Genomic DNA, 23,176 nt, shown 5'->3' with positions numbered 1-23,176 from the left:
GTGCTCCTTTAAAGCAAGAAATAAGATAAGTACACCCCAGATAATGGCATGAAAGACAGGTCAGGTTATAAAAAAAGGTCTCTGAACAATCTGTTATCCAATACTAATGCAATTTCACCTGAAGTGACGATGAAGTGGAACTGAACTATTTGCTCAAGTGTGGGTGAGGAAGCAGAAGACAGCCTGTACTGTCAGCCCAAACAGATTCTAAAGAAGTACATTGTGAACTCAGACACACACACATGCTTGTGTGTCCTGACAACAGAAATGTAGATGCATGTATCATGAGAACTCACACATTTATCAACCTTTTCCACTTCCCTGGGATGCTGGCATCCTCAGCCAATATTACCGTTTTTAAAAGGCTGTAGTGGGCTGAGTTTAAAAGCTTGAGTGAAGCTACTGGTAAAATTTAAAACCAGAAGACCTAAGGAATACATTGTTACCAACGATGTCATGCTAGTTTGACAAAAGGGGCTAAAGCTAAATTTTGGCATAGGAAAAAACTGGCACTGCCATGTGTGATGTTAGCTCCCATAGTGGCCATTTCACTGTAGTGAGATCATTTAATGACATGGACATCAGTGTAAAATCTATTGTCACCTCAAGGATAATCAAAGCCTCCTGAATCTTAATAGTCACTGACTAGAGAGCTCGGGTGTTCAGAGGATGGATGGCTTTTATAAATATATTGAAAATAAAGGGGTTTCTTAGCAGTTTTCAAAATAGAAATGCTCACCATCCAATTGTTGAAAAATGCTTTCCTCACAGAAATGTGTCCAAATGTCAAAGGTTTTAGTGTCTTAATGTGGTACCTTAAGGGATATGTGACCATTTTTATCAGTTCTCAAGTGGTCTGTGTAACAAATGGCATCGACCCAAAAAGTGCTGCAACAACATATGAGACATAATTGAGCATAGGAATGGCTATCATATACCTTCATCATAATGTTCTAAGCCTTTATACACAATAAACTTTCAGAGTTTGAATATGTTTATTACATATTTATAACTAAAAAACAGTGCTAAAATCTGAAATCTCAAATTAATCTTCAGGTTCCCAGCTTTCATCATGTATACCACTTCTACATATACTTTTGCCCTGCTATCTCCCCCTAAAAATGGTTAAACAAGCAGTATACAAACACTGCAATAAAGGAAAATGTATGAGTGAAATAAATATGTAATATACATGGTGGGTTATGAAAACTTTTGCATTAAAAATACTAGCGGTTGCTTAGACGCACTCTCATCCAAATCCCAGTTTAACCTCAATACCTCACTGCGTTACTAAAAACCAGGGTACATAGATCATTTTAACACTGATGGTGCAGCATATATTAGTGAGTCCTTTGAACCCTCCAGTGGTCTGGATTGTCAATATGTATCAGTCATTCATCTCAAGACCGGCCAATCGCAGCGCTTCGTTCTACATCAAAGAGTGAGAAAAAAAGATCCTGTTATTAAAAAGCCTTTTCATCTCATTGCAAACTTACTACACAATATTTTCTGACCTAATTTTACACCATATAGCTCAGGCAATTTAGAGGTCCTGTGAGGAAGTGCTAGAAAAAAATCTTCAGAGTGTGTTTGGGACAGCCTAATTGAGGCAAAATCTGGTCTGAGTGCTGTGTGTCTGTAAGTAATGATTCGGCTGCTGGCTTCTTCTCCACATTAATGGTTTGAACTTCCACAACCCCGAAGAGTTCTGAATATCTTTCTTTCTGGTAAGGTTTTTAAAACATTATTCAAAAACGTAATTATCTATAAACAAACGTGCCTTTCACTTTTGCCCCAAATTCGTTATCATTTCTCCCTTGATATCACAGAATTTCTCGAACATAAGGCAACCAAGGAAGACAGAGATATCACTAACCTCTCCACTAACCTCCATATTCTCTGAACCATAGACTCTTACAGAATGTGGTAAGGTCAAGGGTCAAATAGATGCTATCAAAAAGAAGTAAACAAGTGAAATCCAGGCCACTGAGCGGAGGTTCAGCTCCTTAACTGCATAAGGAATGAGAAATGTCTCCCTTCTCTCTTTCTCTCTCCAAACTACATTGTCATTGTCAAAGCTTTTACGCTCCAGTTGGCCCAGACAAAAGCAAGCAAGGTCGCCAGAGGCTTTTCCTGCTATGATCGCTGTGGCGTTAGCCGGGGTTGATAAAGAGCCCATTAGGACGCTGAATGGGCACCTATTAAGAAGACATCCACACTAGTGAGGGAGCCTCGGAGCCAAACGGCCTTCCTTAAGAAACCTGATCGGCACCTGACAGACAGGAGCCGCCCACTCGATATATACCAGAGTTTAAAAGAGAAAACAAAGCATGAGCTGAGGTAACTGAGAAATGAGGAGCTGGTAGTGAAAGACGCATGAAACTCGTGTTACTTAAAGGCCGTGCAGTCAGCAAATAGTACAGTGCAACCTTATCCAAACCTCAGACACCCAAACAGGCAGACAGAATGACTGAACAATTGCTCATCGTGTGAGGTCTATAAAATGATGAGCCAAGTGATACTAATATATTTAATTATTTCCAACATCACTTCTAAATTACTGCATAGGGCTGAAAGTTTAGCCAGGACAGAAGTAAAGAATAGAAAAAGAGCTTGAGAGAGAAGTTTACATCCTTCACACGTGTGGCCAACTGCAGCGTGAAGTAGAACTGTCGAACGCAACCCCTTAATTTCAGCACCAGAAGGTGGGGCCTTGAGTCTGGCCCAGCCTGAGTCATTTTAGCTAACACAATTTTCAAATCTAAAACTAACTGGAAGCTTGAAGCCAATTTTTTTTTTTTTTACATCGAAAGCAATCATAACAATCAACCATTAAAATTTACTCTGTCCTGATGTGACAAGAACACATTGTTCTGCAAATTTTCACAAACCACATATATCTGGAGAGAACAGAAGAGCCAGACCCTGTTAAACTGGCAACTATTAAAAGTTTTCCTTTACCTGTTTGCTTTGTATTCCACATTAGTCTCTATAAACAGATATCTGCATTTGTACGTACACAATATTAGTATCTGAAGTATTCTGATTTCCGTTTGTAGCTTGAGTAACAATTGACCAATAAGTTTTGAGTGGCTTTTGGTTTCCTGCAGGTAAACAATCCGTGTCAAGCGCAAAAGAGGCAGAGGGTACTGGCCGAAATGCAATCTCCGAACCCATCGACAATCATTTGACAAAGATTTATGTCTTTATTAGCTTTTTTTCTAATTCATCTGCATTGATATGCAGATATATGTTTATAGAGATTAGCTGAAATGAGCTGCACATGGAAGAGGAAGTCTTGGCATGGAAATCCACTTCCTACACTGGATCTCCTGAAATATTGGCCATTGCCTCCAGAGAGTTCATTGTCATCAGACTGATTGCCGATGGATTTCAATATTGATTCTTCATAGACCCACAGTATGCACATGAAAATGGTAAATGGATGGACTTGTGTTTGTATAGCACTGTCCTTGCATTCCGACCACTCAAAGCTCTTTTACAATGCATGCAGTCAGACATACATCTGTACACTGGTGGCTGAGGCTACCATACAAGGCCCCACCTGCTACTCAGTTAGACATTCACACACACTCAGACATCAATGGCACAGTCGGATGGCACAGCCGTCAGGAGCAATTTGGGGTTCAGTATCTTACCTAAGGCTACTTCAGCATGCAGACTGGAGGAGCTGGGGCTCCAACCGCCGATCTTCCGATTAGTGGACAACCTGCTCTACCTCCACAAACCCGACCTGAATATGTCAAGACCACCAGGCTGGGTCAGGCTGCAGACATCCTTTCAGAATTTGTATACGCACAAGCTCACAAACCAGGTTTGAACCTTCGCACCTTCTCCTTTACGGCAAAAACTCAGAACAGTTAAGTTATATTTACAGATATCAAAACGTTTCTTCTATTTAATTTGTCCTAAGATGATAAATTGAGAAAAATGTAACCGTCTCATCTATGCCTTGTCCTGCGTATTAGTACATTTAGCTTTGGTCAGTTTTCCAATCTGCACTTTCTTTTGAAAATGCTAATACTCACACATACTGCTATAACTATTGTCATAACTTTGAGCCAAATCTCCCACATTATCAGTGAGACGCAGAGCCCCTAGTGTACCTGCACAGTAGTCTATCTGGATTAAACAGATCTTGAAATCATTTGATATAAACTGACGTTATGCCTGCCAGGATTTTCCACTAGTCATGGTTTGTAGCTCTGTGACCTGTGAGCTACTATTGCTTCCAAATTCTTTTTGACGATCAGTCGCAAAGAGATACATTTTTAAATCATCACTGTTTTCACATATGTCTGTAATAAGTGAACACAGCGAGGTCAACCAACAGACAGAGGATATTACAGGTAAGGTGATCTCCTCTGAAGCAGCTGGACTGTATTAGCTGGACTATATGACTAGACTTTATGATTTTTTGGATGGAGAGACTTGAAAAATGAAGGCCAGCCTTTACTGGCAATATCAAATGTTGAGCAATGAGCAACAACAATGGAGGAGAAATATGATAATATACTGTACACATATTAATATGTGTTTCCTTTCATGAACCAACACTTATCGACGGGTCTGACCTCTCTCAGCGTTTCCTTTCATCCAGAGCAGGTACTCTACCTTGTGCCAATATTTTTACTTCTGAGGACACTACACAGCAACCAGACGCAACCAAAGTGTCTCAGCTGAAAAAAATGCTGCCCCTCCAAAGCCCTTTCAAGTGCTCCCAGCTGGGCGTTTACTGCGGAGCATCTGCCGTTTTCTAGTGAGAAAAAACACTTTGGTGGGCCTAAGTCTATATTTCCCAAAATGTCAAAGTACTGCTTTAAGCATTTATTGATAGATTGCCAACCATTTGGCCAGTGTTCACATGTTCTATTTGGTAATAATGCAGTTATAGATGTGGTAATCCATTAGAAAACTAAACTGTAGCCCTTTTCCAGAGGGTAAGTGGTTGAACGGTCCAAGAAATCAAAGAGGAAGTCATTATAACTGATGTATAAAGCTTTAAAATTGATTTATATAACATTAAAAAACATGTTGAAAAGGTACCTTACTGTTAATGTTAAAATCATATGGTTATGAATCAATCTGTCAGCACAGAGTAGAGACTAACTGAAAACTGCAGGTGATTATAGAGGCCAACATGCTTGCAAACAGCCGGTGGTCAAGACTCCTGATTTGTCACTTCTTACGGAGTGGATTAGATGAAACCTTGTTTGACACTTTGAGGCTCATCTACTGTAAGATCTCTCCTCTCCTAACCTTCTGCGTGCTGTCCGGCTCATCAAAACATGCATGAAGGGTGAACGGTGGGGGGATGGGGAACATAGTGTCAGAGCAGGAATGCCTAGATTAGCAAGTGAGAGCAAAGAAGGGGACAGTTCGTCACTGTTTCCGAGGATGCATATGTGCATCCATGTGCACGTAACCAACACAATAGCGTGCAAGACAATTGTGTGTAACACTACAGACAAAGCTGTGCTGTCAAAAAAGTTCGCCTTCATGGAGAGGAAGGGTTCTGTTGATGAATTATGCATACCGGAGCTCAGAAATATAGTAGGAGGCCTGCACTCAACTGTAGGAGGACTCTGTTAAGTACAGTATGAAAAAAAGTGAGAGTAGGAGGACAAGATGTTGGGAGAAATGTTGAGGCTGTGCAGAGGATACATACTAAGAAGGTGTGAGTTCAAGACAGAGAAAGAATAATTATTTTAAGCTGCAAAACTCCTTACACGTGCATGTGTACATGCACCCATGCCATATTGTGTCTATCACAGCAGGTAGATTTGCAGGTGTTTTTAATGCAGGGATTAGAATTAAGACTTCCTAAATGTAGGTAAAGCCTGGGCGTGGCGGATATGTCCACCAGGCATTTTGTCCTATTACATTTTCTGATCTAGTATCTAAAAGCAAACATTGTTTTTGCCAGAGCTTGTAAAACACAAAACCGTTGAGACCTTGATTGCCTCATGAGATGGTGTGGCTCCAGTGTCGGTGGTTTTGCTTCTGCTTGTAAACAACAAGCCTTTGCCACACTGAATGCCCTCAGAAAAGACAAATAAATTATAGTTTTGAAAAATGGAGGCACAAGCCTGACGAGAAACTCCGACAGAAATAGCAGCATTTAGTAAGTCAGAGGCTGCAAATATGACTCAAGATTTCTAACAGTGAGCAGCAGTGGAGAGAACAATGAGGGGATGAAGATTTAACCTCAAACGTGTCATGAGAAATGACAGGCGGGTTGCGACGGGCTTGTGTGTAACCAAGAATACAACATTTCGCAAGACTAAGGAATGAAAGTTGTGGCAGTCTGGGGAGCTGCAGAGGAAGACTCTTAGAGAGCGCAAAGCTCCGCCAACACTGTACGCTCCTCCAAGATAACGTTACAGCCAAAGAAATCATTCCCATCAGTTGGAAGAGAAGTTAAATTGATTCTGTGACCTTGCAAACAGGCCTTTTGGATTTGGGATCAAGTCTCTCTCATAGTTGCGGCTAAAATGATAATGGAAAACGCTGGAATTTCAGATTAGGTCAAACCCAAAAACATAATAAATTATTCCTTGGCCCCAGTTTCATCTGTCCAATAAAATTCATGGCAGTCAGATAGAAGTGCATGATAAGATATCTTGCAACAATAAACATAGAATACCTTGGCAACATAAAACTCTAGTCTGGATGTAATAAACGGATACAAATTTACTCTGAAATCAAACTAATCAGATTACAAAATGCATCCACTCATACCCCTTTCGCTCCTGTGACCATATTTAACCCCATGAAATCCTGCACCCACTGTGATCAAGGGTTGGGCTATATGTAAAAATTTTCCAACAACTGCAGTTTGGCGGTATATTCAAACAGGTGTGTGTGTGTGTGTGGTGCAGATGTTTTTGAGTGGCAAACTTTCTACATGCTCAATTAGCTTTTTTTAGTCTAATAAATAGAAAAAATAACCCACAAAGATAATATTTTGACTCAATACAACCTTCCACATTCCTCTACATGCTGTTATTCCCTCTCTGTCTCTTTCTGCCATTGCTCTGCCAGCTGAGCAGCAGCTCTCACTTTTTTATTGGAGGCAGACCATTGAATTAGGAAAATAAAATGACAAAAATTGCTCCAGAGCTGGTAAAATACAGAAGCCAGTCTTCAATAGCTGATATATATGTGTGATGAGTCATGCTTCTGAGTCTCCTTTTAACTCTAGTCTCCACCAGCTATGTTCACCAACAGTGGCGGCTGCTGGTCTTTCAAACGGGAGAAGCTCACTTTAAGTTTACATCATAAAATTTGTCATATTGTAGGGAGGCAGAAACTTATCAAAGGAACATTTAATTGAAGCCGTTTTTTCAACCACACTCATGCCATAGAACCACAGCAAAACACACCTCAAAGATTTTCAGATGGGTTTAAAATGGTGATAATGAGCTACATCGCTTATGGAAATAAGAAACTCTGGACGGCACGCTGTCAGAAGACTTCACTCGCAAATATCCGCATAGGACTGAGCTCAAAACGCAAAGCTCTGTCAGTCACAAAGGGGTTCAGCCTTTTAGACAATTCCTCCAATCAGCACGCATACACCGAGCATCCTCTCCCGCCTACCACTCCATTAGGTCCCAGGGAAGCTGAGCCTCCCTGGAAGTGACGATTTTGTGGCATTTATCCAATGACTGTCTCACTTTGCTGCATAAAAAAACCCCCTGCTCAGCACTGTCTCATAGGAATGCTTGGAGGCTCCACATTCACCGTGCTGACACGAGAATGTATGACAGGGAGGTTGCGTTTGAAAACTGGTGATAAACAGCTGACGTTTGAACATCATAGTCATGATGTGAAACGCATCCTAGCACATGTTTAATGCAGTGTAAATTCTTATTTTAATGTAAATTCAATAGTGCATATTTGACCATTTCTTCTATGAAATTTTAGGGGAAGTTCAGCCTCCCTTGTTGTCTCAGAGCAATCACCCCTGTTCACCAGCTCGCTGCTAACTTTGTCTATCTTTTGGTGCTGTGACTCCTTAGAGTCTGAAATAACCAATGGTCCAGGGCCAGTAATTATAAAGGTCAGTAACAGTGGTCCCATGCAGAAGTTGGTTTTATGTAGGAATATGGTTATTAGAGTGATTTAAGATAATCTACATTTTGCCAGCAGGTAAGTGCAAGTATAAAGTAAAAAATAACAGTATTAGGTTCAGTGGTAGGTTTAAAGATTTTTGAAATCAGACTTCTACACAGAAGAGCTTGACTCATTTTGACAAAAAGAAATTAAAAGATGGATAAATTAAATTACATAAAAATATGAAATGTGACAGTTGTGACTTCAAATGTAAGACTATTTAATGACTTTCAAGGCGTAACATTTACTAAATTTATTTTAGGACTAGCAGACACCCTGGCCATGGACATATTATTTATATCTATGACTGATACTTAAAAAAAAACAGCAGTCGGGGGCCACATTGCATACCTGAACAGTGCATGTGTGTCGTGCTACCCCTTGCTTTTAATGTTTGACGTAAAAAGACGTTTGAGCAGCCGACACAAGTGAGCAGCCTGGTTTGGCTGCGGCTCATCTAGAGATTAGACGCGTATTTTTTAAGTGTCAATCTGTAGACAGCTTTATTGACCTCATACACGCACATGAAAAGAATATATATAAATACCTATTTTTAGCTCACCTCCTGTTTCATTTTCAAATTAAAAGCCCTCTAGCATTTTTTGGCTGCTGGGCCCATGAAAATATACATCGGGCCAGTAAAACTCTGATCCAGTGGCCCTGTGGGGCCAGTGAGGGAAAAATGTTATGTTAGACACTGCTGATTCTAGCAGCTTTAAAGAAAAACAAGATCAATCAGCTACGTTGGCCAGCGAGAAAGCAGGTTAATTTCATGCCCTCTGGACAACCTTTGCTGCACTGTTGGAGCACTCTGTGACTTTATAAATATATTTGACCAGACTTCACAAAAGCAGTGGAAGCGAGGAAGACTGATGTGTGGGATTAGAAAGATACGAGCTGGAGACGAGGAAAAAGAACGGAGGAAGGAGTGTACAAGTGCCAGAGAATCACAAGGCTGCCTCTCATTTCCAAGTATTCTAAACAGAGACAGCAGAGACGGGCCACACAAACCACACACACCCACACACACACAGTCAGACCACAGCATCTTCAGAGGTACAATTTCACAGGCCCTAATTACAGTGGGCTGCAGCATTTCTTATTTGGTTTGCCAAAATCTCAAATTGCACACACTTTCATACAGCGTTTACAGACCCAGACACACACAACTTTGCATGCACACAATCACGTATTAGTTCAAATTGCGTATGTGCGGAAGTAGTAACTACACAGCAATGGGGGGCTTTTTTTTAACAATGACACTGTTTTCCTTTGCAATGCTGATTCAGTTTTCGAGCACCACATTGAAATCAGAATTGTTAAACTGTATTTATGTGCACATGACAGCATAGCAGTGTGCAAATTTCCTGTTCAAATTACACTTGCATGAGAGCATTTCTGAAACATTTCCTTCTTACTTTTAGCCGATATATCATTAAATCGGTCTCTCTTGCAGTTGTGTTTTGTCTGATTAGTATTCGGCATTCATCCTGAACTGTTACCCAGGTTTTAAAGTCTGATTGCTCACACTTTCTCTTTCAACAACCTTGAGTTCCTTCAAGGAGGGTCATGAATAATGACCCATCAGTTTCCAACACCATACACCGAGGCCGAGGCCATTTAAGACAAACAGAAGGGTACAGCATTTTGCCATTGCACGTCCTCCCTGTCAGTATAATCTTCCCTTCCTTCCTGTCCATCTCTGTTTAAGCCCGTTCACAAACACACACACTTGGTTCTCAGTTGGTCAGAGAGGAACCTGAGAACTTTGTGTTTTCTGTGGTACCTTTTGTATCTCCTAAGTATCCCTGTCTTTCTTCCTCCCCTCTCTGTTTTTCACACTCTTGCTCATTTACATTCACTGTACAATGCACGTTTCTCTTCCCTTTCTTCGAGAATTCTCTAAAGTGAGGGAAACTAGGCCATTAGGCTGCAGCACAGCTTCTCCCTTGCTTCAAGTATCCCCTCTTTCTCTGTCTTTCTCTCCCACTTTGTCACCCTCCCTCCTGCCCCGTTTCATTCTCGCTTTTTCCTTAAGTTGCCTGCGGTATCCATCGCTCTTTTCCCCCATTTTTTGTAATCTTTATCACATGACATTCTCCTTTTCTTCCCTTCTGTCTTGCTGCTCTTATTGCCTTGGGTACCACTGTGTCCTACCTCCAACTTGTCTCTTTGCTGCTTCGTTCTGTTTCCTCTCCTATCATCTATAATCCATGTGCACGCGCACGCTCAAACTTACACACCAAATTCAATAGACCCGAAAAGTATTTCCAGGCACCTTCTGTTCCTATTCAGATTTCTTTTCCCCCCATGGCACATTTTAATGGGATTTTTGGGCGCCATTTACCAATCATTCCTTGCTTTAAAAGAGTAAAATTGTGTTAATAGAAATGGCAGGGACAAAGGTATTTAAACTTAATCTGTTTTTTTAGGACTATTCTGCTAACAGCCATAGAGATATTATCATTGTTTCATAAGGCCAAAAGAGTGAACATTATGAAACTATTCAGCAGTCCAGCACAAAACTACAGAAGGGCAGCTTCTTTGGTAGTGAGTGGCACAGGGATGTGGTTTAAACCTGCATTAACAATTACTCTGAATGTGTAAATGTGTGTCTTCCGTCCAACATGGGGTGGACACTGCTGCAGACGACTTTGTTTGGTGAACAGGCGTCTTTGTTGGGGATGATTCTGGATAATCCAAAGACCCCTACTGTGAACACATTTCCATGAGATTTTTTTTAAGACCAAAAAGTATGCATTATTAAACCTGCTGATAGAATGATCTGTGGATCATAAAGTAAGTGGGATGCTGCTTCTAGAAAGATGTGTTGCTGCTGAATTTTCAGTGTTGTAAGGGCCACAAAGACATCCTATTGCCCTTCATTGTTTTAGAGTAGAGGTAGAAATCCTCACACGCCTCAAACCCTGGGATAAATAGAAGCAAAACTGCCTGCAAGTACATAGATACCACCAAGGGTAAGAAAAAAAGGTGATGTTTTTGGTGATATGAGGAAACTGACTCTAAGTGTTCAGCATCTGTTGTTCAGCAATGATGTGTAAGGAACTACAGCAGAAGACTGAAGTCTGTGGACTGTGACAACCTCAGATAAACCTACAGTTTGACAGCACTCTCTTTCATATGATGAGCAATGGTGTGCGGTCAGTAGGGCTTTCTAACTGACCAACAGACTATGAAATTACAATCAAGGAAGGCCAGTTTGAGTAATAAATCCATGAGTTGGAAGGGTTATCAGGCTCAAAAACACTGTACAGTGGTTTATAATTAGGGCTGGGCTGTATATATTAAGTTATATATCAATATCATCATATGAGACTAGGCATTGTCTTAGATTTTAGATGTAATGCTGTCAGGGTTGTCTTTTTTTGTTTTAAGGGCTGCATTACAATACAGTGATGCAATTTTCTGAACTTACCAGATGGTTCTAGTTGTTCTTTTATTTGCTTTTACCCACTCAGTCATTAGATTCATATTACTGATGATGTGATAAAATATTTTGTGGAAGCGCCTGTAGTCAACCCTACAATATCTTTGCAATATAGATATCAGAGTATTTGGTACAAAAAAACAACAACAAAAAAAACAATTGTAATATTTGATTTTCTCCATATCACCAAGCCCTACTTATAATAATTAGTTAATGAGTTGTATCATGCTATTTTAGCCATTTTATCATTTTTTATCAGGAAAAATACAAATTAGGTTCACTGTAAAAAACAAAACTGTTTGGGTTATCCTTGGAGGCAGACGCAGTCCTTTTAATTATCTTGTGCATTTAAGAAGGGGTTGGGATGTTGAGGTTTTCAAATAATGTCATGACGGTCTATTGATCTGTCTGCCTGAGCACCCCTCCCTCCTACTTCCTCCGCCTCCCCCCTCTTGTGCCCTTTGTCCGTTGGTTGCTGTCTTGTCCAGGTCCCTCAGGGCTAATCTGCTCATGTACCAGATGCATGCGCTCATTAACCTGGTGCCACCTTCTAAGAGCCTCATTGACCGTGACAGTCTCTCAAACACAGACACAATCTCATGCATATATAGCAGTGACAGTCGCACATACAAACGCACATGCTCTGCTTGGTGACTTGGACTGTTATTATTAGCATACTGCTTTTTCAGGTGCAGGATTTTTGGCAAAACAAGAGAGAAGAGTGGAAGAAAAGGATAGAAAGACTGAAGGAAAGACATAAGAGAGAGAGAATATGCCAGCAGACAGATGGAGAGGCGAGGGTGTGTCTCACATGGGTTTCAAACAGAAACCTTGTTTATTTATTGTTTTGTTTTTTTTTGGTCATTTGGTTTCAACAGTTTCCATACTCTCCCCTCTGAGACCCACTTCTCCCCTACCCAAAGGGAGATTTCAAGAGAGATGGATCCCTCACCTTTCCTCTATCCCCCCCACATCCCTCCATCACACCCCTCTCTCTGAAGCTAAAAGCTTCCCGTTTCCACAGAAAGAAACTTTATACAAAAGGGAAGGGGGGGAAAAAAATCATCCAGCTTTTTGTGCTTTTCTAACAAAGGGCAGCTGTCCCTCACGCTGCCTCCCCCATTCACACCCTCAGAGCCATTGCCATGTCCAGATCTACCACTAAATACCACATGGGACCTCCCCCACTATCCTCCCCACCCCACCTCAACCCACCCCACACACCCCCTGCCCACCCGGGTGTCTGAGTAGCGGGCTGTGTGGAATAAATGAGCTCATTCATACAGTGTTGAGCAGCTCCATCCCTTTGCTGCCCAGCCCAATGTAAACAAGCCTAAGGTAGGTAGTTATAAGCCACAGGAGCAAGGAGTGTGTTTGGATCCCAACCATCACAGAATTGCTGTTCCCAGGTTAAACGATATTTGAAAAGTCCTATTGCTTTGAGCATTCATTTCATAGCACGTGAAAACAACTTCCTCCTCCCAGTGAATTAGATTTAAATTGGGGTTTAGCAGTTGGAGTCCCTTACGCCAGAAAAGTTTGGTCAGTCCTACAGAGAAGAAGCCTTTCAGTGATGCAGATACAGTTAAAAAAAATAGTACACTGTAAAACTATATAGGCCAGGCATTGATTAAAAAAAAAGTATTCTATCATTAACTTGAATGGTTTAGTTAATTTCAAGTAAATTTAACTTAAAATGTCTAGCTTCTATTTCACATTTAAATATGAGTTATTTGATTTAAGAGCTCTAAGAGCTTTTGTAACTGGCTAGCATGTCCCATTTTGTATGGTAGCCCTGGGGCAACAACTGCCTCTGCCAATCAATGTTTGTGATGTCATCAAAGAGACCCCTGCTGCCAGTGCCCTGCAAAATACAGAACCAACAAGGGAAAATGGCCTTAGCATGGAAATGCTAGCGCACTAAAGCTAGCCCATTGACTTTACCAGCCAGAAACATCTATGACTCACTGTCCCTTTGACAATCCAAACAAAGAACACAATTTCTTGTAGTGGCCTTTCTAAAATGAGCAGGAATAAAAGTTCACGTTTGAGTAATCTGTTGTGATTGAGGAGTTAATACTAAGCAGCTAGCGCCCTAGCTGGCTGACTGTTAGCTCACCTTTGCAAGCTAATGTGAGCTTATTTCCATGGTGGCAAAATACTAACAATTAATCTAAAAAGCAAATATATATTTTAATGTCTGTAGTAGCAGACTAGTGTAAACTTAAGTAAAACTTTCAGGGCACTGATGACATCACAAACATTGATTGGCTGAGGCAGTTGTTGTCCCAGGGTTATCATACAAAATGTTGTTCTCAGGACCACTTGGCAAAATCAGGACATCCCTAGCATGTTAGCAGCTCGAGTATCCAGTAACTAGACCTATGAAAAGTCACTACGTCACCAAGCTTTTTCCACACTTATTCGCAACCACATGGATGAACCTAAGTGGACTTTTTTGCATGTAGAGGCTATAGATGTTCAGGCAAGTATCGGAAATGGAACCAACAACCAAAAAAAAAAACAACTGAACTATAACATTTTAATTAGCTTTAGTCTTCCACAAATCTGTTTTGATTCTCTTGCTTTTGACTTCCCTTTATACTAGCTTTTAGAGTATGAATAAGACAATGAATTATTCCCCCCAAACTTCCAAACACTTAAATTATCCTTTTCTATTCATTGTCTTATAATGGAATATGGCTGTGTTGATCACTCTAGCTTTGCAGTTTTACTGTCGAGGAGTCGACTCTAACTTTAATAGACATTTTGGTGTGGCTCTAACTCCTTATTCTCATTCTTCCTTTCACTGAAATCCATCTTCTCCTGTCTATGAATGTTCTGCACCATCAGACTATCCTTGGTATCTGTGTACGAATGGACAGGCACAGACTTTATAATGAGGAGCTCTGTCAGCACTTCAGCTTCAGAGACTTTCATTGCAAAGTGTAAGTTAAGCAAGAAGGAGTGAAACAGAGGGGCTGTGGTATAGGGCAGTATAGGTCCTCTACTGCATATCAACTATGCAATGACTACTGTATAGAACAGAAGATAATGACTTAGCAAGAAACTAAACCCTTTATACCTTTAATATAAATTTCCGGAAAATCTGAATGACAATTTCTGCGCTAAAAAAAGTTCCTATTGTGTACATGCATCTATTTCCATCTGTTTTTAAAACACTGTCTGAGCTCCAATAAACCAGTAGGAGAAAAAGTACTCTGAAGATGAGACATGTTTACCAAGCTGCTGCTGCAACATGTATTAGGCAGATGGGTGTGTTTCCTAAAGCTTTTCATTATTAACTCAACAATGGCACTGGCATACTTTAAAACCACTCTGTGAAAAGGTTTATACAGCACACAGGGCTCAAGTGGAAATACAAATTGTATAATGGTATATGCTTTTGTACGAACTGTCTATAGCACACTCAAGCAAAGGTCATATGCTTTAATGTCCAGTGTGTAGGACTTAGAGGGGTATGTTGGCAGAAATGGAACATAATATTATAAGTATGTTTTCTTTAGTGCATAATCAGCTCAAAAGAAGAATCATTGTGTTTTATTTATATTTACATAGGGAGTGGGCCCTCGTCTACGGAGATTGCCATGTAGCACCACCATGTTTCTACAGTAGCCTAGAACGGACAAACCAAAAACTGGCTCTAGATAGGGCCATTTGTGTTTTTATGTTTTCACATTGGCCACCGTAGTTAGAAACCCCTCTGTAAAGAAATATGAAACTGCTTTACTGGTTTAAATCACTGGGACTGTTTGTACTGGAGACGAAGAGACCTCTGTGGATAATTCAGCTTGTGGTAAAGAACCCCTGAACGTCTGGATCAGAAATAAGGTCAGCACGCATTAAGTATCAGAGAAAATAGGTTGGCACACATTAGCTGAAGCTGGGGGGGAGCCTGTCTGCAACAGGCCAAACAATGTTGGAGAAACACTGATTTGTATTGTAAAACTGCTTTATTCAGTGTTTTTACCAGTTTAAATAACTGAGTCCATGATGAACACTAAAAAAAAATTAACAAAGAGGAGTTTAAGCTGGTTGCAATCTGCAATCGTCACAGCTAGATGCCAAAAAAAATCCCCCAAATCTTACACACTGTTCCTTTAAATTAGCTGGGTTTAATAGTCAAACATTACTCCAAGTATTGCAGATGCTGCTGAACCATCATTTCCCAATGTATTTTATCCACTCCACCCCCTCATGTAATTAGTAAACTAATTAAAAACCAAAGTGGAAATGTTAAGCTCATCTCCCATGCAACAACAACAGCAAGAAAACCTTAAGACAAAATGGACAGACTGACTTTAAAAGAGAATAACCATTCACAGCTCACACCCATCAGCGGTTTATTCTCTGAGGTAATCAGAGATTTCACCAAGCTATTCTCTGTGGTGACCTTTGCTCTGGCTCTTTATGCAGTGCAGTTTCAGTTGTAATTAATTAGCTGCAGCTGTTTTTTTCTTGGTCTTATAGTAGTAAACACCCAAAAACAAAATGGAAATGACCGCATTTTCCTCACAATACTCATTTGTTTGTCTAACATACTGTACAGTTTATTTACACTCTGAATAATAGAAGAACTCAAGGTCAGCTGTTAGGAGTGGAGCACATTACCACCACTGTTTGGCTGTTCTTTTAACAACACTAATGCAAGAACTGCTGTAAACAGTGACCTGAATCTAAATTTCCAGAGACTTGTCTAAAATCTTTGATCTCGAAAGCAACTGCCAAACATCATAAACCCAGACAGTGCAAAACTTGTGCAGCCATAAAAAAAAGGAGACAAAAATAACCAGTGGGACCCAAAAGCTACACTGCTTGTAGAAAATCAGTGACATCTAAAAGACCAATAAAACAGCATGTTAAGTTCAAATACAAAGTCAAACGGAACAACACCACTGTGTATTTCCCATAAAAAAATAACACTTGACATTGTTTCCTAAAAATCCCTGCATAGCGCCACAGTCCCTTGCACCTTGCTTCTCATTTTAACATCACGTCATTACTGCCCTCCCCACTGGCCATGTGATCACTGACTTACCTCTCATATTCCAGGTTGTCATGGTCACAGCGGGCGTCTTTGTGCTTCTCCCAGTCCTTCCCATGGCGGCATGTCGTCAACGACACAATGTCCTTCCCATTGTGGATGTGATGGAGTGCATTTCTGGTGTCTGAGCCGATGCCTGTCAGATAACGCTTCCCCTTGAACATAAGCAGGTACTTCCTTCGTGGGGGTATGGTGTTTCTCACCAGCCAGCCCCGCTCTCCACCCTTCTGCGGGTGATCTTTTGAGAACAGCGGGATGGAGACGTCAAAGCCTGGCCTGAAGTGTTCTGTGTTGAGGCTGGCTTTGGCTAAGATGGCCTGGCCGATGTTGAAGCCCAGGTCCTCTGTGTAGTTAGGCCAGGTGCCTGAGTACAGGTTGAAGATCAGGTGGTTCCGCCCGTCATTCCACAGCGGGTAACCACGGATACGTTCATCCACATTGGGCACAAACTGTCCTGATAGCTGGTCCCGATCTAAGGTGTCTATCCCGAGCACGAACAGGCATGCTTCACGGGGGTCTGATGTGTAGTAACGGGACTCACCTATGGACGTCAAGATCTTCCTGTAGCTTTCTGACACACGATCATTTTTCTCTGATGGATATATATACACCCTGAACCCTTCCCTTCCTCTGCGGCGACATCGTGAGAAGTCAAAACAGGTCTCCATGCGGCAGCGACTGTCCTTATAAATGGCAGACCAGGCCTGACGGCGCTGGCGGGGCGACTCAGCCGTCCCAGGGTCCGTCTGGAGCTCATCCAGGTGGGCATAGCGGGGTAGGAAAGCCCTGTCGGTCCAGTTGGGCCAGGGGCGCACCACTTCACCCCGCTGGCGTGTCAGCAGCCGGAGCAGACGTAGCTGGACTCCTCCACCCCAGTAAAAGAGGACCAGCCAGCAGCACGCACACAAGCCCAGCAGAACATACTTCTTACGGGCCTGCATGGGGGCCTGTCACAGTCTCTTTTTTCCGCTCGGTCTCTCTCTCTCGTCCTCTGTTTTTCCTCTCCTCTGCCCCTCAGCTCTGTAGCCTCACAGGGGCGGGGGACTGACTTGTGATTTCTAACAAGGAGGTTCTAACGAAGGACAATGCGTTAACAAGGACATCACCGCCTCTGAGGGTGGCCCAGTCCACTCTGCCATTTAGAATGACGCAATCTGAGTTACTGACTCCCCTCTCTCAGTCTCTTTCTGCCTTCCCCATTTGCTCTCCACTGTACTCTCAGATGTGTGTATTAGCCTGTGTCTGCTGTGGCATGCGCTGCTTCTGTGTGCATTTCCTCCGCTGCCCAGCCCGGTTGAGAGTGATGAAGGGTGATTTCTCCGCTCTCTCAGGCCAAGCTTGCTGCCTCATGGTGCCTGGCGCGACTGCCGTCTGCAGGGCCCCTCCTGGGGAGAAGTAAACAAACAAGAATACAGATCAGTACACAGAGGGAGCTGCCGCAACACGGAGACTTGCTCCGGGATTAGTCATGAAACTGCTGTCTCAAAGCAAGATGCCATAACTAACACCTTTGATTGTCCTACGGGTATAAGCTTTCATTTGCTTTTCATTTTGGTCAGACATGTAATCTGCAACCGCAATAGCATTTAATACACACATATAATCAAATGTCAATAAAGTAGCACAGCTGGGTAATGTTTCACTGGCAGCACAGGGTTTTAAACTGTCAAATTTTCTCTTCAGCTAGAGCTCATAAAGAGGAAAGTGAGGGAAAAGTACAGCTCAGTGCACTTTCAAAAAGCCATCCATCCCTGATTACCCACACATCAAAACCATCTCTTCCTGAAGTCCACCTCCTCCCATCTGCATCCCTCTCTGGCCTCCACATTCCTGTGAAAAATCTGGATATTCACAGGCTCATATGAGATGTGTGCTGACTTCTGGAATCGTCTTATACAGGACTAGATATTATCATGCTCTTCAAGCTCCAGTTGAACTGAGCCAGATACAGTTGAGGTGAAGTGAAGGAGAAAATAAGAGAGTGTTTAGCATCTGAAATGGAGATTTGGAAACACAGAAGGAAAACAGAGCAACTTTATGGTCCTGAAATGTCCGTTCACCTTGGAGGGAACGAGTGAAGGCTTTTTTTTGTTACATATGCAAACTTGCAACGGTTTTTCAGCCTCATATTTTTTGCCAAACATCCCCCCATAACTCCCCAGCATGTACAGTATATGGTGTGTGTGTGTGTGTGTGTGTGTGTGTGTGTGTGTGTGTGTGTGTGTGTGTGTGTGTGTGGAATGGCTCACAGTGAAGGGCAGTGTTCGTACTGCCAGCTGCCACACAAAGGCAGCTTTCAGGTCTCACCTGGCCGCTCTCTCTCTCTCTACCTCTCATTCACATTCCCCGTGTCTGCCTCTTCTCCAGCCAAGCAGAAGTGATGCCTGCCTTCTCTGCTTGCAATAAAACAAACAACACACGGGTGATGTGGGTAAACAATGCATCATCCGATTTCCCCACCCCAAAAGGGTAGAGGAAATACGAATTTATGTGTGAATTTAACTGCTTTTACTTATGATTATAATTTGTGGGTGTACTTTATGTTGTTTAGTGAGTGCTGTTTTTAGCTTGACCACTGTTTATCTGCTGGTTTTCAACAGGAACCACACACTTAAGTGTTTCCACACATGGATATATAAGGAGATACAGCACTGGAGGCACTGCTTCCGCATCACTGAGCCACAGAGCAGGCGCACAAAAAACTTCTGCCAGCTACTTCCAGCTTAGCATTTTGCTAACTTGAATGGGGACAAAATGATTTCATTGTGTGGCTCATCTAGACTTTTCAAATGTTAATCAAATCAAATCTTAATGGTGGAACAAGTCATTTCATGGGGGTTATTGCTCTCAAAAAATGTATCCACTGATTTAAAGATGTCTCTTTTATAATGTGAGTCATTGGGAAAAGGTCTTTTTGGGCCCAATGGCGTCATGTGATGGAAGTTGTAAGTCCACTGTTTGGCCAATATGAAAATTGGCTTCAAAGCCTGACGCACTTCCTGGAGGCCTGGTTCTACAATCTCAATCCACAAATCAGAACGAAATCCTACAATTTAAGTTAAAAAGCAAAGTTTTGTCAACAGCATTGTACTGAAACGATGTATGTAAATTAATAAATAATTGTCCTTTACAGTGCAAACATAACAAACATTTGGTTTGACCTCAACATACACCACCACACACTTTTAGTGGGTCATAAGTGATGACTGAGAGAGATTACTTCTCTATGTGTCTATACATCGTTTTTTTAAAGGAAAATCCTGCATAGTATATTTTTAATTTCACCTGTTGGTTGGACAAAACAAGAAATCTAACTATGTCACTTTTACAACCATGTCTTTACACACTTTTTTTGTTACAAAAAATCCACAACAATGCAGATTAATCAAAAATATTATACATGGACTGATCAACAGAGATCAGATTACAGCCTTATATGGACATACTTAATAGGACTGTCACCTTTTACTCAAAATTGAGACAAATCTTTGAATGTGAAAATAAAATGAAATAATCAATCTGTAATGATCTGCTCAAATTCTACATTCTCAGTGTAGCTGTGCCTTGCTCTCCAACACTCTGATGTGTTGTTGTTGTTGTCTTCGCTAACGTGAAACAGAGAAGCCTTGTGAGCTGTGCTTAACAGATAATCAGAACACCAAACCATCCAAGAATTAACTAAAGAAAGGTTACTGGATTCGACACCAGGGATGGAAAAATTGTGATTAAAGGTAGAACTGTTTGCTGACTTGAAATGCAACTGCCTTACTGCCAACACTGACTTGTCACTCATGCAAGGCAGAGATGGCCAATGAATGGAGCAACATTATTTCTATGGAGTTTAGCTGCGTGGGTTGTGTTCTAATACATGTTAGTCCAAATTCATTTAAACATCTTGAGAAAGTGACAGCCCTTGTGCTTGACTGTATAGGTTTACTGTGGCAGTAGCATCCGGACACGTGCTTCTTCCTGTACGAGTATGTAAACACCACAGCAAGCAGTGTCAGCCAAACTGCACCAGATAATTCAGGTTAGCTAATCTGCCTGCGGAGATGTTCGCTGGTGGTTTTTGGCACCTTCCTTGTTTCTACGACTGTAGCAGCCTGAGCAGCAAGCAGTCCAAGCTGGGGAGAAATAGACACTTGGGATCCCATTACATACTCCTCATCAATAATTCACTTGCTCCTTTAGTTAAGGCATTGATTTTCCTTTCTTTATTTTTTTTTTCCGTGCTTTATATCCCCTGCCACCAACGCACACAATTAGACCTCAATCTTCTTCAGGATACACTCCGGTGAGAAATCTGCACAAGCTCTGTCCCGATGATTTGTGGTTGTGGGGATAATTGATGGTGATGGCAAGAAGGTGTAATAGAAAAGTGATGGAGGGTATCATTATGATGATGGTAATGATGATGGGCGTGAAGAATTTATTCCATTGCCTTATATAATCTAATGCCATTGAACACAGTTGCTTTTGTTCATCTTTCTGCAGTTGTCTTGCAAAAATAGCAGCCTATGAAGGATATTTACATTGATTTAAGTGCACTGAGGTCTCTTTCTTACTGCTGGATCAACAATAGGAGTTTCCATTTCCATGCTGTAACTGCTATTTCACAATAAGACACAATTATTATCATTTTTTTAAACCTTCACTTGACAACCTTTATTCGGTTTAACGTATCAGATAATAGCAGCTCAAATTTGAATTGATTTCAAAATAACATGAGGAGAAGATATTTCTGAGGCAATGAAATATAATAGGTCTAGAGGAGGTTTGAGAATAATATGTAAATTGCAGGTAATCATTGAAGATTATATTTCAGAATACTAGGGCATGAAACTACTCATTTTTAAAAATACATTTAAAGGTTCAGTGTGTAGGATTTACTGGGATCTATTGGCAGCAATGGAATAGTTGTGTTTTGGAGAGGAGGGGACTCCAGCAGATAATTTGGCTCCCGGGAAAACCCTCCTGAAACATCTGGATCACAATTAAGGTGAGTATACATTAAGTTTTCAGAGAAAAGCGGCAAGCGGCCCGCCTGCGATGAGCCAAACTGTGTTAGACAAGCACTGATTTGTAATGTTAAAGACCTCTGCAGATAATATTGCTCCCAATAAAAAAACCCTGCACAATTAAGACTGAAGAACGTCTAACCAAGAGAAGCTTCAGCTGGTTGCAATCTGCAACCCTCACCACTAGATCCCCCTAAATCTTACACACCCAGAAAAATTAGAAAAAAATAACATCTTACTGCCTGACAGCTCCAGGTGCATGAAAACCTCGGCTGAACACTTTTATGTTGATCCCGACAATCCTACTGTTGTGCATAAGGACAGGCCGTACCATAGCAGTGTGTGGCCATTAACAAGGTGCAATGATGATGAATGTAAGTCAGTGAAACTCTGGGGCATGCTTGGACTTGACCGGGTCTGACAACATCCTTTGAGCTGCAGATCAGCAAGGAGACACACACATATGGAGGCACACATACACTCACGTAAGTGGCTTTAAGTGGCGAGAGAATCCCTCTGTCACAGATCAATGATAGATCATTATGGTTGGGTGACTAGCACTGGAAAAAGCCACAAGGCTCATTGAATAGAGGGGCCTGAAGGTGCAAGGACAGGGTTCAAGGAAAGGTGAGGGAGGGATTCAGAGCTTTACAATTCCACCCATCGTCATTTGTTTCCCGTCTGTACCGTCTTCCCTCAATTCCTACTTGTCCTGCGCTCCATCATTCCTTCCTTCAATTTTCTTCTTTCCTTTCACCTTCGTTACCTCTCCTGCCTAAGCTGACTGAAGGTTTTCACGTACAAACAATACCATTTTTGCATGGTTTTCCTTTTTTTCAACTATTCCTGCTTCATCCTCAAAAAGGAGGCTGGGGGAGGTGGGCACAAAACCCTTAATAACTGACGTGAAGAATACACTCAGCAAGGCCAACAGTTCTTTGATCATACACTCGCCTTGAGTGCAAAGAAACTTCCAGGAAGGTTCACTTAGAGTGTACTGAGCAAGCAATGAAATTGTGTCAACACTGCAAAGAGAAAAAAAAAGTAATGATGCACACTGCATTAAAATCAGCTAACAGAAAGTGGCATGTGGATCATGTACCATCAGAGCAGGACGAACTAGCTTTTCTTCACAATGTTCCATATCTTCACTGCAGTGAAACTCTCTCACCTTACCTTATCTCTAAAATGCTACAATTTTGAGGTTCTTCCCCACTGAATACACTCTTATTTAAAAGTATAATCCCCAAGATTTCCTTGGAATTAAACTCTACTTTTGATACAATTCACGGGCCATGTTATCTCAGTGATAGCCAGGCTTCACACCTCCAAACTCTCAGCATAGCAACCAACTTCTCCCATGCCTTGCTAAACTCACGCCGTGTGCAGCATGAAAATCAGATCAGAGTTACAATTATTTTTTACTGACTTTTTACCCCCTTATGGGTGGCCCTGGCTTATACAACAAGCACCAACTGGTGTCGCCAAATCAAACAGGACTGATAT

The 23,176-nt window shown here is 41.5% G+C and overlaps 1 protein-coding gene across 1 annotated transcript in view; it reads right to left on the bottom strand.

Moving 5' to 3' along the window:
* Positions 1-23,176, bottom strand: part of ext1c (exostoses (multiple) 1c) — a 104,589-nt gene that overhangs the window by 74,051 nt on the left and 7,362 nt on the right. The window contains exon 2 of the mRNA XM_033637238.2: positions 16,647-18,037. Coding sequence (XP_033493129.2) covers positions 16,647-17,593 — 947 coding nt within the window. The 5' untranslated portion in view covers positions 17,594-18,037. The remainder of the gene's footprint in view (positions 1-16,646; positions 18,038-23,176) is intronic.

The sequence above is a fragment of the Epinephelus lanceolatus genome, chromosome 16 (assembly GCF_041903045.1).
Source record: "Epinephelus lanceolatus isolate andai-2023 chromosome 16, ASM4190304v1, whole genome shotgun sequence".
Lineage (NCBI taxonomy): Eukaryota > Metazoa > Chordata > Actinopteri > Perciformes > Serranidae > Epinephelus > Epinephelus lanceolatus.
This window is presented reverse-complemented; position numbering and strand designations above follow the sequence as displayed.